The sequence below is a fragment of the Hippocampus comes genome, unplaced genomic scaffold (genome assembly GCF_001891065.2).
Source record: "Hippocampus comes isolate QL1 unplaced genomic scaffold, H_comes_QL1_v1.1 scaffold56, whole genome shotgun sequence".
Classification (NCBI taxonomy): Eukaryota; Metazoa; Chordata; class Actinopteri; order Syngnathiformes; family Syngnathidae; genus Hippocampus; species Hippocampus comes.
Genome location: NW_017842056.1, coordinates 779,635 through 792,795, shown reverse-complemented (window position 1 = coordinate 792,795; position 13,161 = coordinate 779,635). Strand labels below are relative to the sequence as shown.

At 43.7% G+C, this 13,161-nt stretch overlaps 3 protein-coding genes across 3 annotated transcripts in view; 2 read left to right on the top strand and 1 right to left on the bottom strand.

The window, feature by feature from the left end:
* Positions 1 to 261: 261 nt before the first annotated feature.
* prok1 (prokineticin 1) lies at positions 262 to 5,488 on the bottom strand. The gene is made up of 3 exons (XM_019860796.1): positions 4,173 to 5,488; positions 1,677 to 1,802; positions 262 to 1,071 (listed from the first exon to the last, which is right to left on the bottom strand). Exons 1-3 carry the CDS (start codon positions 4,245 to 4,247, stop codon positions 949 to 951), a joined length of 324 nt encoding a protein of 107 aa, XP_019716355.1. The 5' UTR covers positions 4,248 to 5,488; the 3' UTR covers positions 262 to 948.
* A 1,409-nt stretch (positions 5,489 to 6,897) lies between these two features.
* lamtor5 (late endosomal/lysosomal adaptor, MAPK and MTOR activator 5) lies at positions 6,898 to 8,842 on the top strand. Its single transcript, XM_019860799.1, has 4 exons — positions 6,898 to 7,039; positions 7,132 to 7,193; positions 8,147 to 8,264; positions 8,628 to 8,842. The coding sequence occupies exons 1-4, from the start codon at positions 7,005 to 7,007 to the stop codon at positions 8,686 to 8,688; spliced, it is 276 nt and encodes a 91-aa protein (XP_019716358.1). The 5' UTR covers positions 6,898 to 7,004; the 3' UTR covers positions 8,689 to 8,842.
* Positions 8,843 to 10,393: 1,551 nt separating this feature from the next.
* The window catches only part of slc16a4 (solute carrier family 16 member 4), a 33,438-nt gene continuing 30,670 nt past the window's right edge, over positions 10,394 to 13,161 (top strand). The window contains exons 1-2 of the mRNA XM_019860823.1: positions 10,394 to 10,665; positions 10,844 to 11,008. The gene's annotated coding sequence lies outside the window, so the exon portion shown is untranslated. The remainder of the gene's footprint in view (positions 10,666 to 10,843; positions 11,009 to 13,161) is intronic.

The following is a 13,161-nucleotide window of genomic DNA, read 5'->3' as shown; positions in this document are numbered from 1 at the left end:
TTTGAGCATTATATTCCTTTATGTTATAGTTACCTAAATTATATTCAATTTAATAATTGTTGAAACATTCTTATGTTGCTTGCGTCTGATTGGCTGAAGAGAAGCAGGAAGCGTTTTCGTGACCGGAAAGAGGTTTGTTCGTTCGGGAGTTGCGGAGGTGCAGATGTTGAAAAATAAAAGTTGCATTCAAACGAAGTTCATCTCTCCTTTTTGCCCATTCCTAACGTAGAGCCATCCATGCAAAACCTACGAACCCCTCAACTTACAGTTGGTTGGCTTGAGAAGATCTTAGGTAAAAAAAAAAAAGTTTGGGCAGCCCTGGGTTCAAGGGTTCAGCCTTCGCTCAAAGCAAATACGTTGCTCGATGAAATTTGTCATTTTGCTCACGTTTTTTTTCTCTTTCTCGTGATGGCGAGAAAGGGTATTTGTCAAGGTAGATATGAAGAGACACAGCTTCAGAGCAAATCGACAACATCACATACAAGAAAAGCTCATTTTCTACTTATTTTCAATGTTATGTTTGACATGTAAGTCGGCCGAACAATTGTTTTTGCTTTTTAATGATGTAAAAGTAAATAGGAGGAGACATGGTCATCGGTGTGTCAATCAAGACATATTTTATTGGCAAGAACGGTGTAAGCTTATATTGAAAACTACGAACCCCTCAATTTACTACAGTGTTGTCGCGTCCTGTGGCAAAGTAACGTCATACAGTACAACAAATACATTCATGAGCCGCCCAAAAAAAAAAAAAGGCTTGAAAGTGCCCGACGTCCCCTTCGTAGCCTGTTTTTGGTGCGCGTCCACCTGCCTCGCGGTGGCACGCGCAACTGACGCAACATTTAGTATTTGGAAAATAGACAGACGGATCACCCTTTGCCGGACGCTGTTGTATACAAAGTCGCGGCGGTGTACTAGTTTTTCATCCCCAGAAGTCGTGAAAGTGATTTATTGAAAGTCTATGTTCTTGTAGTCTTGGGTGCATCTGTACTTGCTTCCGGCGTAGCGGGTGCACACCAAGTGGGGGAGGCAGGGGCAGGTGTGGTGCTGCCTTTTGCCGTGGTAGGGCACCTGCACGAGGGCAAGACGGGAGCATCAACGAACGGCCTCTTCATTCCTGCACTGATGAACTTATAGATGATTCATATTTTGGTTTTGCAGTTGGACCGATACATGCTTGTGCAATACGGATTTTCCATGTGTTTTAAGGTTTCAGGAAAAGAAAAAAAATCATCGTTGAACCTAACCCTTAATTCATAAATATGACAAAATATATTACAATATAATTACGACGAAAACCTGAAAAATGGGGGCAGATTTGTCGTAAAAAAAAAAAACTTCTCGAAAAAAATACTTGAATCTGCCATTAAAAAAAAAAGACCTGATTGTTATTTATAAATTTGAAGAAAAAAAACAATAGATACAAATTCCCTTTTTCAATTCATTTCATAATCTTGCCGGTATATTGCTGGCAAAATTGGCCCTGTTAAAAGTCTGAAAAAGTGGAAGAAAAACAATGATGAAGCTGTGTGTGAAACTTCTCACCTTGAAACCCCCCCACAACCCCCACCGTTGTATTATGGCCGGCATGCATATTTAGACCCAATTTTGTGGGTTGAAATGATTTATGGCGATCAGTCGAAAGGGCACGTTTCGCAGATGTCTGCGCGTCTTACCTTGTGGCTCAACGGGTGGCATAGCTCGCCTTCCGTGCCCCTCGGGACGCACATCCTCAGGCCCCTCAGCCACAGACTGACGGCACAGCACAGACCCAAGCCGCACTGCATGTCGCGCTCGCAAGCCTGTAGGGAGACGAGGCGTATTCACTCACAGGTCGTGCCCTCACTCCGGTGCGACTTTCGAAGCAGCGGTGCCTCCATTTCAACCTACCGCCCAACCTCGTTACGACGTACCTCGAGGAACATAGTGAATCTGTACGTTAGAACGGTACTTTGTTGTAACCCTTTCCGATAAAATGGCCGCAAACTACGATGTATAATACATTATGAACATATATGGCTGTAAATATACACGCACGTATAATACAGTGCAAACATGTCAATTAGAAACACGTGTATGTGAAGAAAAAAATGATTTTATAAGACATGAAACCAACAACTGTAGTGTTCCTACTTCTGGAGAAATCACAAAATCTTGACTTAAGACTTCTTTCTACACTCTTGCATTTCTAGTTTGTATTTAGTCCCTTGCCCCGCATTACCCCGCGCCATCTGGATTTTGGCCTGTTTTACTGCCGATTCACCCGCACGTTGATAAGGCGCTCCGAAAGGCACTTTGAATATGCCGGTATGTGTGGTTAAAAATACAATATACAGTACATTTGCTCGCAACGGCTATTTTATTATTCACGTCTGTAAACGTGAGCGGCGACGAGAGGAAAATGCCAGAGCGTCGTGACACACGACCCTCCCATGACCTCTGACGGAAGCCGCTTCGGTTGAATTGCATTTGGACTTCCACGCGCCCCCGCACATTTTGTACCGTTTCATCACTCAGATCTATTTACAAGCGGCTATCAATTCCAGCCAGGATATCGTTCCCTCCGGTGGACGTGAAGGAGGATGAGGATGCGGTCTGCGCGCTGTCATGCGGAATCACTTTTCACTTCATGAAGCGAACCACGTGACTGTGCATCTATCGCATTGGAATACAGCGCGCGAGCTGGGCTTCTATTTTGCGCTGAAGTGGATCAAATAAATTATCGTGGAGGAACATGATTTGCATGTAGATTGCGCTTCAGTAATATGGACAAATTTGTACCGACGCTACACAGGAAATGCCTTTGCCTGTCAGTGAAAATGAAACCAGGATTGCTTGTTAAGAGACAAAATGGACCAAATAATTCATGCGCCGTGGTTTGTAGTTTGTAACGCGCCGTGAAAATCACACCTTGTATTTTACGCGGCTAAAACAGTCATTTCAGTTGGAACGACTTTAAAATATCAATTATTGACATGAACAGCAATGTTAGTGAGCACAACAAAGCAAGCAAGTCGTTTGCTCCAAACCAATTTGCTGAATTGTTTTTACCCGCATTTTTAAGTTGGGCACAATACAAAGGGACCAGTAGTTCGAATACGGTACATTTTTATATATTTATTGTTAAAAGGGAGAAAGACGATTTTAACCTTCGCTGAGTTGAATTGCCTATCTTCAAATGTTATGAAAATTTGTTGCCTTGAAAGTTTGAATTCACTGAACTGTTTTTTTTTTCAACATTTGTTGCAAAAAAAAAAAAAAAAAGGAAATTAAAAGGCATACATTCGATAAAATTGCACCTTATGAAAATGATAGCAAATGTTAATGTACAGTTTGTGGATCATGATGAATTATTTGCAACACTTGCTGGTGTGTGTGTGTGCGTGTGTGTGTGCGTGTGCGTGGGTGTGTGTGTGTGTGTGTGTGTGTGTGTGTGTGTGTGTGTCCAGTAGCCACTGGGGTGGCAGCATAACGCAGACACAAAGAAGAATTTCACAACGGTTGTACTGAACCCAGTAATCTGCAGTCAGGAAGATGCATTCGCTTGAGTTTTTTATGGAAAAAGCAAAGTAGGCAACAGCAGAAACACGCGAGGCATCGCAAAACTGCAAACAGCATCTTGGGAAGAAAATGAACACCACCACAGACAAACAAAAAGTTGCAAATCATTTTTGGGCATTCAAAGTTTGTAAAAAATATGAATTTAGAAAATAATTATTCACAACAATTTTTACTGTCTGAATGATAAAATCTGCAAATAAAAATTGCTGATTAACTGAAAGGAAATCAAATAGGAATGTGTGGATCTATCTATCGATGGATGGATATAGATACACACACATATGCACAAGTGCTTGTCAAAACATTTGAATATGATGAAGTTGATTTATTTCCATAATATTATTCAAAAAGAGAAAACTTGTCTCATGCAAGCATACATTCCACACAGACCGATACAGTTCAGCGATTAATTCATTTACATTTACATGGTTATATCTGACAACTTTTTTACAATGTTCAAATTTTTTAACAAGCACCTGTATGTGTGTGTGTGTGTGTGTGTGTGTGTGTGTGTGTGTGTGTGTGTTTGTGTGTATCTATCTATCTATCTATCTATCTATCTATCTATCTATCTATCTATCTATCTATCTATATATATATTAAAAACTCACTCCTGTGATGACGGCTCCTCTGGACCAGCTGACGGATGCAAGGAGGAAGGACAGCAGCACCACTCGGAAGCTCATGATGATGACAACGGGTCCCGTGGTGAAGCTTTGCGGCAGTCACTCGGGCTCCCCTCCCGACTCGTCTCTTTATCCGCTCGGGCTCCCTCACCTCAGCTCAGCTCGGTTGACTTCCCACCCACTCTCTGTGCGAGGTCCCCCCTCGGCCGACTCATCAAATGCTCGTGAATGGCAAGAGCCGCCGTTGGACGGAGGTTCCTCCTTGGCTTTTGTTTGTTGTGTGTCTTTCTGCGACTCGGCTAATTCAAGGAAAACTGTAACAAATAGCGGAAATGGTAACATTGAACAAATTCTACACACCCCTTTGGAGATTTTTGTATCGGCTCCACAGAAATAACCGGCAGAACTCAAGTGTCTTTCTTTTCCAAATGTTTTCTTGAGGTGAAGTGAAAATGAATAACAGGGACAAAGTGGTTGCACAAGTGTGCACACCCTCTCATATCTGTGTTATGGATTTGGCTGTGTTCAGAGTGAACCAGTCCCATTCAAACACGTTGAATGGGAGTCAGCAAAAAAAAAAAAAAAAATGCCGGCATTCGAAATAACCCCAAATAAAGTTCAGCTGTTCAAGTGGGCCTGCCATACGTTTTCGCTGTATAGCATCAGCTTTAACAGTGTGTGTTACCACTGACCACTACTGTATTTCAATCTGTTAATAGTTTTCCAACCTTAATTTGATCAGACCTTAACAAAACCTTCCGGGGTTTGAGCTTTATGGCCATAATTCGAAAGATACGTTGGACGCTAACTCATGACTGCTCGTTGCCAAAAGAACACGATACCAGTGAAGCATGGTGGTGGCAGCATTACGCGTTGGGGCGGTGGGCGGGGCATTATTAGCATAGAACATTCACATTTCTGCTGCAAGACATAAAAAAAAAAAAAAAAAAAAAAAAAAGGCAGCAAAAGCCTACCAGAAAAGCGAAAGTTTATTTGGGCTGAATCTGAGTCATTTTAAATGGAGACAATTGTGCGCTGACATCCAGCTAACACGAGATTGAATGTGATTGGTTAATTCTGAACACAGCCACATCCCAGTGTGCACATTGGATTATTTTAGCCATTTATTTGAATTATATCCCGCTATTGTATTCATTTTCATTCAAACATAAAAATAAGTAGTTAAAATAAGTTCACTGTCAGTTGTCATTCGGTGTGTCGAAATATGTTCGTGAGTGGGAAAAAAAAAAGTTTTTTCACTGATATTGTTTCAATCATTGTGTTTTGGAGAGAAAATGTACTGTATATACAAATCTTTTTTTTTTTTTTTTTAATCTATAAAAGTAATAAAATGCATGAATGGCTTGAATGGCGCAGCACTTCTGAGGTGTGGCTGAGCAGAAAGTCAGTTGTCCAACTTGTCCAAATACTTTTGAGCCTGGGTTAGAAAAGGGCCGCAGAACACCCCACGATGGGTCAAATCTCCATTTTGGGATTTGACACTTTGGTCTGATTTAGCGAGGTTGGGATGTGGCCACGTGCAGCAAAACAACGCTCTGGCCCAGATGAAGCGTGTGTGTGTCAGGTTTAGATTGAGTGCGTAGGTTTCATGAGCATTATTCGAATGCGAGCCTGCCGCAGTGCCGCTGATGGATTCCTCCAATGTACCAGCCACATAATCATATCGGGTCATTTCTGCCTCGTCAGCAGCGCCGCCTCTGAGGCCCGCCTGTCTTAAGACTGACTTTCCTTCAAAATCCATCAAGCTAATGCCGTACAAATAAGACGCTCCGGGTTGATGCCCATCACATTTGTGTCATATCTTATGATCAATATCATGCCTCATGCTGATGCCTTAGAAGGGTAGCGCTCAAACTTTTTGCATCGAGTCATACCTCGCTACCCCCACAAAAAAAAAATCATAGCTCTCCGAATTTCAGGATACCAACATCAAATATGGCAAGGCAGCGGTTTTATTCCAATATCGTATATTTAATACAGCACCATTGCCGAGGGACAGGGTTTTTGACGACAAGAACGATTCGTGGTGGGGAATCCGTTTTTTCTTGTGCGGCACATGACACAACACAAATTGTGCGAGTATAAGAAGCACCGGCATTGGGAAAATTCTCACTTTGAGCTGAAGAAAAAGGTGCCGTTTTTCAGTTATTATAGTGAGGTCTTTTTGCACTTTTCTGTTCGTGCACCGGCTACATTAGCAAAAATGGGAACATGTTGTTTTGATTACATACAGGACTAAACCAATGCACAAAACTACTTGAACTGTTCCCCCCATGAGTCCTTTGACCAGCTATCTAACATATATAGTTGATAACTGTCGGGATCCTTTGTTGCTTTTTTACTCTTGTAATCAAGTACTTTACCCTTTTGCTTATGTAAAAGAGTCGCCCCGATACTCCTACTTTTTATTTAAAAATTTTACGCGGCTGTCTCTACTTCTACTTAAGAGCAAAGTGTGAGTCGTGGTTTGAGTACGTTTGCCACTTTAACATTTGGAAAAAATGTATCTGGTATGTACAATAATATACACCCCCTACTTTCAAACGCTAAATGTTACAGAACAGACAATAATTGTCATTTGTTATCGAGTCTTTACTATTTTTTCCCCTTCTTATACGGTTGTGTCTGTGGTTGAGAAACCCGTTTGCTAAATCGCATTTCTTCCTGTTTTCGGCCCTTGCGGCGACTCGTAGCGCTGAGCATGTGACAGTCAGCTGACTCGTCACCGGAAAAGCATCAAAACACCAACAAGTTGTGCCTTTTTCTTCAATATTCCTCTCAATAGATTAATTACGAATGGAGTCGACACTGGAGCAACACCTCGACGACACGTGAGACATTAATAGCCCCTGTTTAGCTTTTTATGTCTCATATTTATGCAAGCCAATGTTCCCCCCCCCCCCTTCTACCGCATTGTTCGCAGCATGAAGAATCCAGCAGTGGTCGGCGTTTTATGTACGGACGAGCAAGGACACAACCTGGCATGTAAGTCAACTTTCATGACACAAGTTAACTATTGTTAGCTAAACTCAAACATAGATTTTAGCCCTTCACAAATACAGATACGTCTATAATTTAGGCTCGGGGTTCTCGAACTCTTTATTGCCCATACAACTGAAATTCTCTCCTGCACGCAAGTAAAACACTTTTTTTATACCGACATCCTCACAGAAACACCGACACACACAATACCCAAATGCTTTTTCTTCTCTTAGTTTATTGGCACGCTCCTGCTCTTCGGTGCATATCGCTGGCTGAAAATGCAAACCGCCATGCGAGCCTTGCGTAGTTTGAAGGGGTATAACGATAACGGCGATGTCGCGATATTAATATTGCCGCGACATCGTCGTCTTCGTGTCATGATATTTAAACCACTACATTTGTGAAACGGGCCATCTTATTTTGCATTTGTGCAGTTCCAGCACCCTCTGGTGGTGAGTTTATTAGTGCAATTTTATTCGAATCGGACATGTTTCGGGCACCTCCGTTGAACACCGACGCTAATCGCCAGAGGAAGGGGAACGAAACATGTTTGAGTTCACTCCCTTGAGTTGTTGGACAATGTCCCACCAGGTGGCAACTGTGTGAAATTAGAATAGTGAAATGAAAGCGTTTGCCAATCAAATGAGGCTTCCTCTGTCCTGTTCACATTACTCGCAGGTTGATGAAGGTGATAACCCAGGTGACAAATGACGCGATGAGAGAAAAGTGGCAAGACAAAAACGTTTCGATCGTCTTTGCGACAATTACCGCTGTAGTGTGGGAGAGCATCAACAGTCCGTAGGAGCTACGAAATAATAGTTGCCCAAGTTAGCAAAAACATTGTGTAGTATATGCGAATGTTTGAGTCGTGAATGTGAGCAAAATGAAATCCGGTGGCATGTGCGAGAGCTGTCATCCTGACCGATTGTCCTCCTTCCCCCCCCCCCCCCCAACAGGCCGCGGCTCGCTGTCAGACGAGCACGGGGGCGTCGTGTCCGTTTTGGCCAAACAGGCCGCCGCCCTCACCCGAGACCCGACGGACACGCCCACCGTGTGCCTGGAGTCCGACTCCGGGTGAGCGCCGGCACCGGTTTTGTTCGTCAGTCTCAAGTGACTGAGAGGAATGATTTGAGCGTTTTCACGAACTTCACAATTGTCGAGTAAAAGGTGTACGAAAGGCAACAGGAGTTGAATTTAGTTGGTGTGGCAGCTCTATCATTTTCCATTGATGTTTGCTCTTTCCAATGGTCTTGTGTTGCCACAAGAGCAGAATTTTGGTCGGGTGTTTGTTTTATTTAATGAACATCTCTCCTGATGTTTTCTGAACGGTGACCATTTAGGGTGTGACATAAGACAGATTGCGCTGTTACCAGGATGATGGGTGGGGGGCTGGGGAAACCAAGTAAGCATTGTGCTTTCTTCCTACATGTTTTTCAGCACCATTTTGGTGAGGAGTCATGGGACTGTCACGGTTGCCGTTCACAAGATTTCCTCCTGAAAGCAACTTGAAAAGAAACTGGACAGTAAATAACTGCAATGTTTTTTTTTTTTTTTTTTTTGTTCCAAACACGTCGGTCTTTGCCCGCTCAAGTGGGCCAGTCTGTAATTGTTTTAATATGTGCTTCTTTCTGAATGAACTTGATCATGATTGATTCATTGTGTCATCTTTGGCGTTGTCATGTGACATACGGAACATGCATCTGTCTTTTTCTGTTTTGCATAATTAAAACATAATATTGCGATTAAGAAAAAAATAACAGAGATGTCATTATAAAAAAAAAATTTGTTTATTTTATATTTTTTACTCCTAGGGCCAAATACTAAAAGGTGTGTGTGTGTGTGTGTGTGTGTGTGTGTGTGTGCGTCTGCGTGTGTGTCCTGCAGCATTCAACATGAAGTATTTAGATAAATAAAAAATAGAGTGACATCTTGTATAAGTAGTTTTTTAAATAATAAAATGTAGTTACATTTAAAAAGTAACAAATGTTGATATGAAAAACTTGTGATCAAAATGTCATATCTTGTAACATTCCACCTTTGTTAAATCTTGATTATTGTTTTTAACACAAGTCGACTTCTTTCAACAACTTTTAATGCAAAGGACCGCAGGTGGCCTGTCTTCGGACTCCCCTTGTTTAGTCGATAATTAAAAGTCACGGGAAGGCCGGATTCAAACCCAGAACCTCTCCACTGTGAGGTGGACGTGCTTACGAGTCTTCCAACATTCCGCCTAATAATAGTTTGTGTCTCATGAAACTAACCAACAATAATGGGAGATTTTCCAGATATGGCCGCTGTTTGGGGACGTTGAACTCAACACCTGGCGAGCAGCAGTTAGTCAGATCGTGAAGAACTCTTCAAAAGTGAAGCTACAGGCTGTTTGTTGCCACTCCCGATTGAAGTTGACTGTCAACCCAAACCTCAAAGGCAGTTACGCGTGTATTTTAAGTTTGCTTTGCCTATGCTAATGTGGCGGGTGCCAGCTAGGCTTTGCAAATGCACATTTAGTCAAACTTGACTAACCTCCTCGGTCGGGCGGGTGGAGGACAGTCGTTTGAAATCTGTTTAGTTCGTCTTTTACAAATGGGAGAAAAGTGAAATGTGTCATTTCTGGGGTGCCCGTTGACAAGAAATAAAGAAGGCGTACACCCGTTTCCGGCCACGCCCTTTGCGTCCTCCATGTTTACATTCAGTATGTCTGGATGATACTTCAGCCAGGAGCAGCAGAAAGTAAAAAGAAAAAACCCAAAAAGTGTCCAAAACTCTTTAATTCTTTACATTCTACTTAATAAAGACGTTTTTTTTTTAATAATGAAGTATGACAAAGTGCGTTTACTTTAAAAAGTATGTTTTTTTTTTTTTAATGGTCATTTTGTTTTGAGAAGGCGGGAACCGAGAACTCAATGGCGGACGTCACGCAATAATCCTTCCGTTGGTCGCCTGCTATTCCGCCAGCGGCCTGTTGGCGGTTCTCAAGCTGTACTTTGCAGTTGTGCTCCGACGCCACACAAATTCAACGTGTATTAAACTCTAAACGCCGACGATCAACAGTGGTGTTTCTTTTTACCATATGACCGAATTGTAATCGTAAATGAGGGTTGTAAAGTTTAAATACGGCCATGAATCCTATTCGGGTGTCTTGGTGTCTCGATCACGTGACTCCCCACCCCACTCCCCCCCAACCCTGTTACCAAAGCACTCTCCGTCCATCCCTCCCTCCCTCCCCTCTCCCCCGGCCCCTCCGGTTGACTTGCGGGCTCGCGGACGTCTTGGAACAGAAGGTGAGAGGATGCAGAGGGGACGCAGCCGCCGCGTGTAGAGGCACGAGCAAGATCCCGGGCAGAAGCAGAAGCAGAGCACCCCACCCCACCCTCTCTCTCCCCCTCCGCGCTCCCTCCTCCACCTCCCCCTTTCCGGTAGTAGTGCAAAGTTATGGCCGGAGGAGAAGAAGAGCCCCCAAAGGCGCGCCTTGCAGGTTTGGGGAACCTTTCTGTCAAACTTGCTTTTTGCACGGCTATCGGTCGTTTACTTTGGCATCGCAAAAAAGAAAAAAAAAATCGAAGAAATCAATTATGGCTTAAAAAAACGTTCCCCCGCGACCCCTAAATTCCGCCCCCCTCCTTCCTCTCCACCCACATTGACTGTCCTCACAGGTGGCCTGCAGATGACGATGACACGCGCTGTTTAAGCGTCACTCTGCGTCCGCTGTGAAGGAGAAGAGGAGCGCTGCGAGAAGGGGGGCACCGCACCGACGCCACCGCCACCGCCATGCGACCCGGCTGCGCTCCGGAGATAACAACTGGCAGCTAATACACGAGGTAAGACCCCCCCCCCCCCACCAAAAACATCTAACACACACACACACACACACTCACACCGTGCGATAATAACGCGCTCCAACTCGCCAACCCTGCGATCTCTCGGCACTGCACTGCAAGTCTGCAGGAACGTGCAGCGACGGGACTCAAGAAAATGATTTCGTCACTGAAATCACTCGTATCTCAGATCAACTTTCACGATTGAAATGAATGTCAATGGAGTTTATATCATCCGAATGCGGGAAAAAAAACACCAACCTTATTTTAATTATGGTCAATTGATGTCATATTTTATTTTTTTGCCTTAAACACGCCGTAGATTAGAATGACATTTTGAAGTGTTCGACATGCAGCAGGTTAAATTTGACCTGTTGACATTTTTTTTAACATGCATTGGGTCAGTTTTTGTGCATATTTTACACGATAATAGGCCAAATTGACCGATTAATATTTTATGATGTTGAAAAGTGGGTCAGTTTGACCCATTAACATTTTTCAGTGTAACATACAGTGGGTCAAACTGACCCCTTAATATGTTTTGGAGTTAAACATGCAGCAAGTCAAATGTATTTGTTAATATATTTTTGTGTTGAGATGTTAAACTCACGAATCAACATGTTTTGGTGTGAAACATGCAGCAAGTCAAGTTGACCGGATCACATTTTGGGGGGTTTTAAACATGCATTGGGTCAAATTGACCAATTAAAGTTTTTTTTTTTTAAACATGCAGCGAGTTAAAATATTTGGGTGTTGAAGATGACGTGGATCAAAATCACCCATTCACATTTTGGGGTGTTCGAAATTCAGTGGGTCAGTTTGACCAGTGAAAAATGTCTTTTGTGTTAAATTTGCATTGGGACAAATTCACCCGTTCACATTTAATGGTGTTAAAAAAATGCAGCGGGTCAATTTGCCACGTCAACTTTTCTGTGTGTTGACCCATTGGCTCATTCACTGACAGCTGTTTGAAAAAAAACGGTGTTTCTTATATTGCCAGCAATTTTAGGGCAGTGTGACTAATTATTGGACTCACTGAATCACTGAAGCCATTTTCACTGGAGCAAAGCCGCCAATCACCGCCGTTTGACTGGATTTTGACTGATTTTGCAGATTTGTTGGTGCGATCCAAAATGAAGCAATATGCCCTGATGCAAGGGCACAGAACATGCCTCGCACCACATTCTGGTTTCACCCCGCTTGCCTTTGCGAAGGCAGCCCCGGCACCTTCTCCGCGGTGTGGCTTTTGTGGTCTGCGACAAATGTTGAAGTTTGTGCTTGTGGAGTGGTTGCACAAGCCGAAACGGAAGCTCTCTGTGGGCCACGTGAGGCACGCGATGCTCTGGCACGAGGAGCCTCTTGGTCACCGTCTTTATTCTCAACTCACCTCAACTCAACTGTATTTATAGAGCACTTTCAAACAGCCATCGCTGCATCCAAAGTTTTTTTGCTCGAAACAGTCTGGCGAAACTATCCGGGCGCGATGCGGGCCCCATGAGACACACCATGTTTGTGCACCCAGAGTCTCTTTTGATGGCCTCTTCTTCCTTTTGCGCGGACGAAGCGTCCTGCTTTCAGCAACTCCATCTCCTTTGTCATGCTTGGTGAAAGATTTTTTTTCCCCCCCCAAAAGCAATCCTCCATCGCTTTGAATTTCTCCATGCGGTTCAAGTGCACTCTCTACTAACGTCGCTGCTCCGCAACTACTTCCCTCTACTTCTCCCGCAGCGTGATCTCGGCCGACCCCTTACACCCGCTGCCGCCCGCTGGACCGATTTTAAATGATTTTGCAATGCAGACAAGACCGATCCTCAGTCAGAGGCCGCGTCAGACCCTTCTGAGTGACACATGACGCAAACAACCCCCATAAAAGATCGACTCCAGACATCACATGCCTGATCCCCGCGTGCATTTGTTTGTGCGGCCGCGCTGACAGGACTGCAGCGGCGGCGGTTGAATCAGTCAATATTGCGTCCAAGTGAATTCCCGTTTCACTTGGATGAAAAGGATAAAATGAGACACAAAGGTGCAAGCTGGACAGGTTGGATATCACAGATGCACCGCGAGTCGCAAAGGTAGATGGGGGAGGACGACACTGGTCAGTCCTCACGCTCATACAAAGGCTATTAAGGGAGAAAGTTTACCTTACGGGCCGT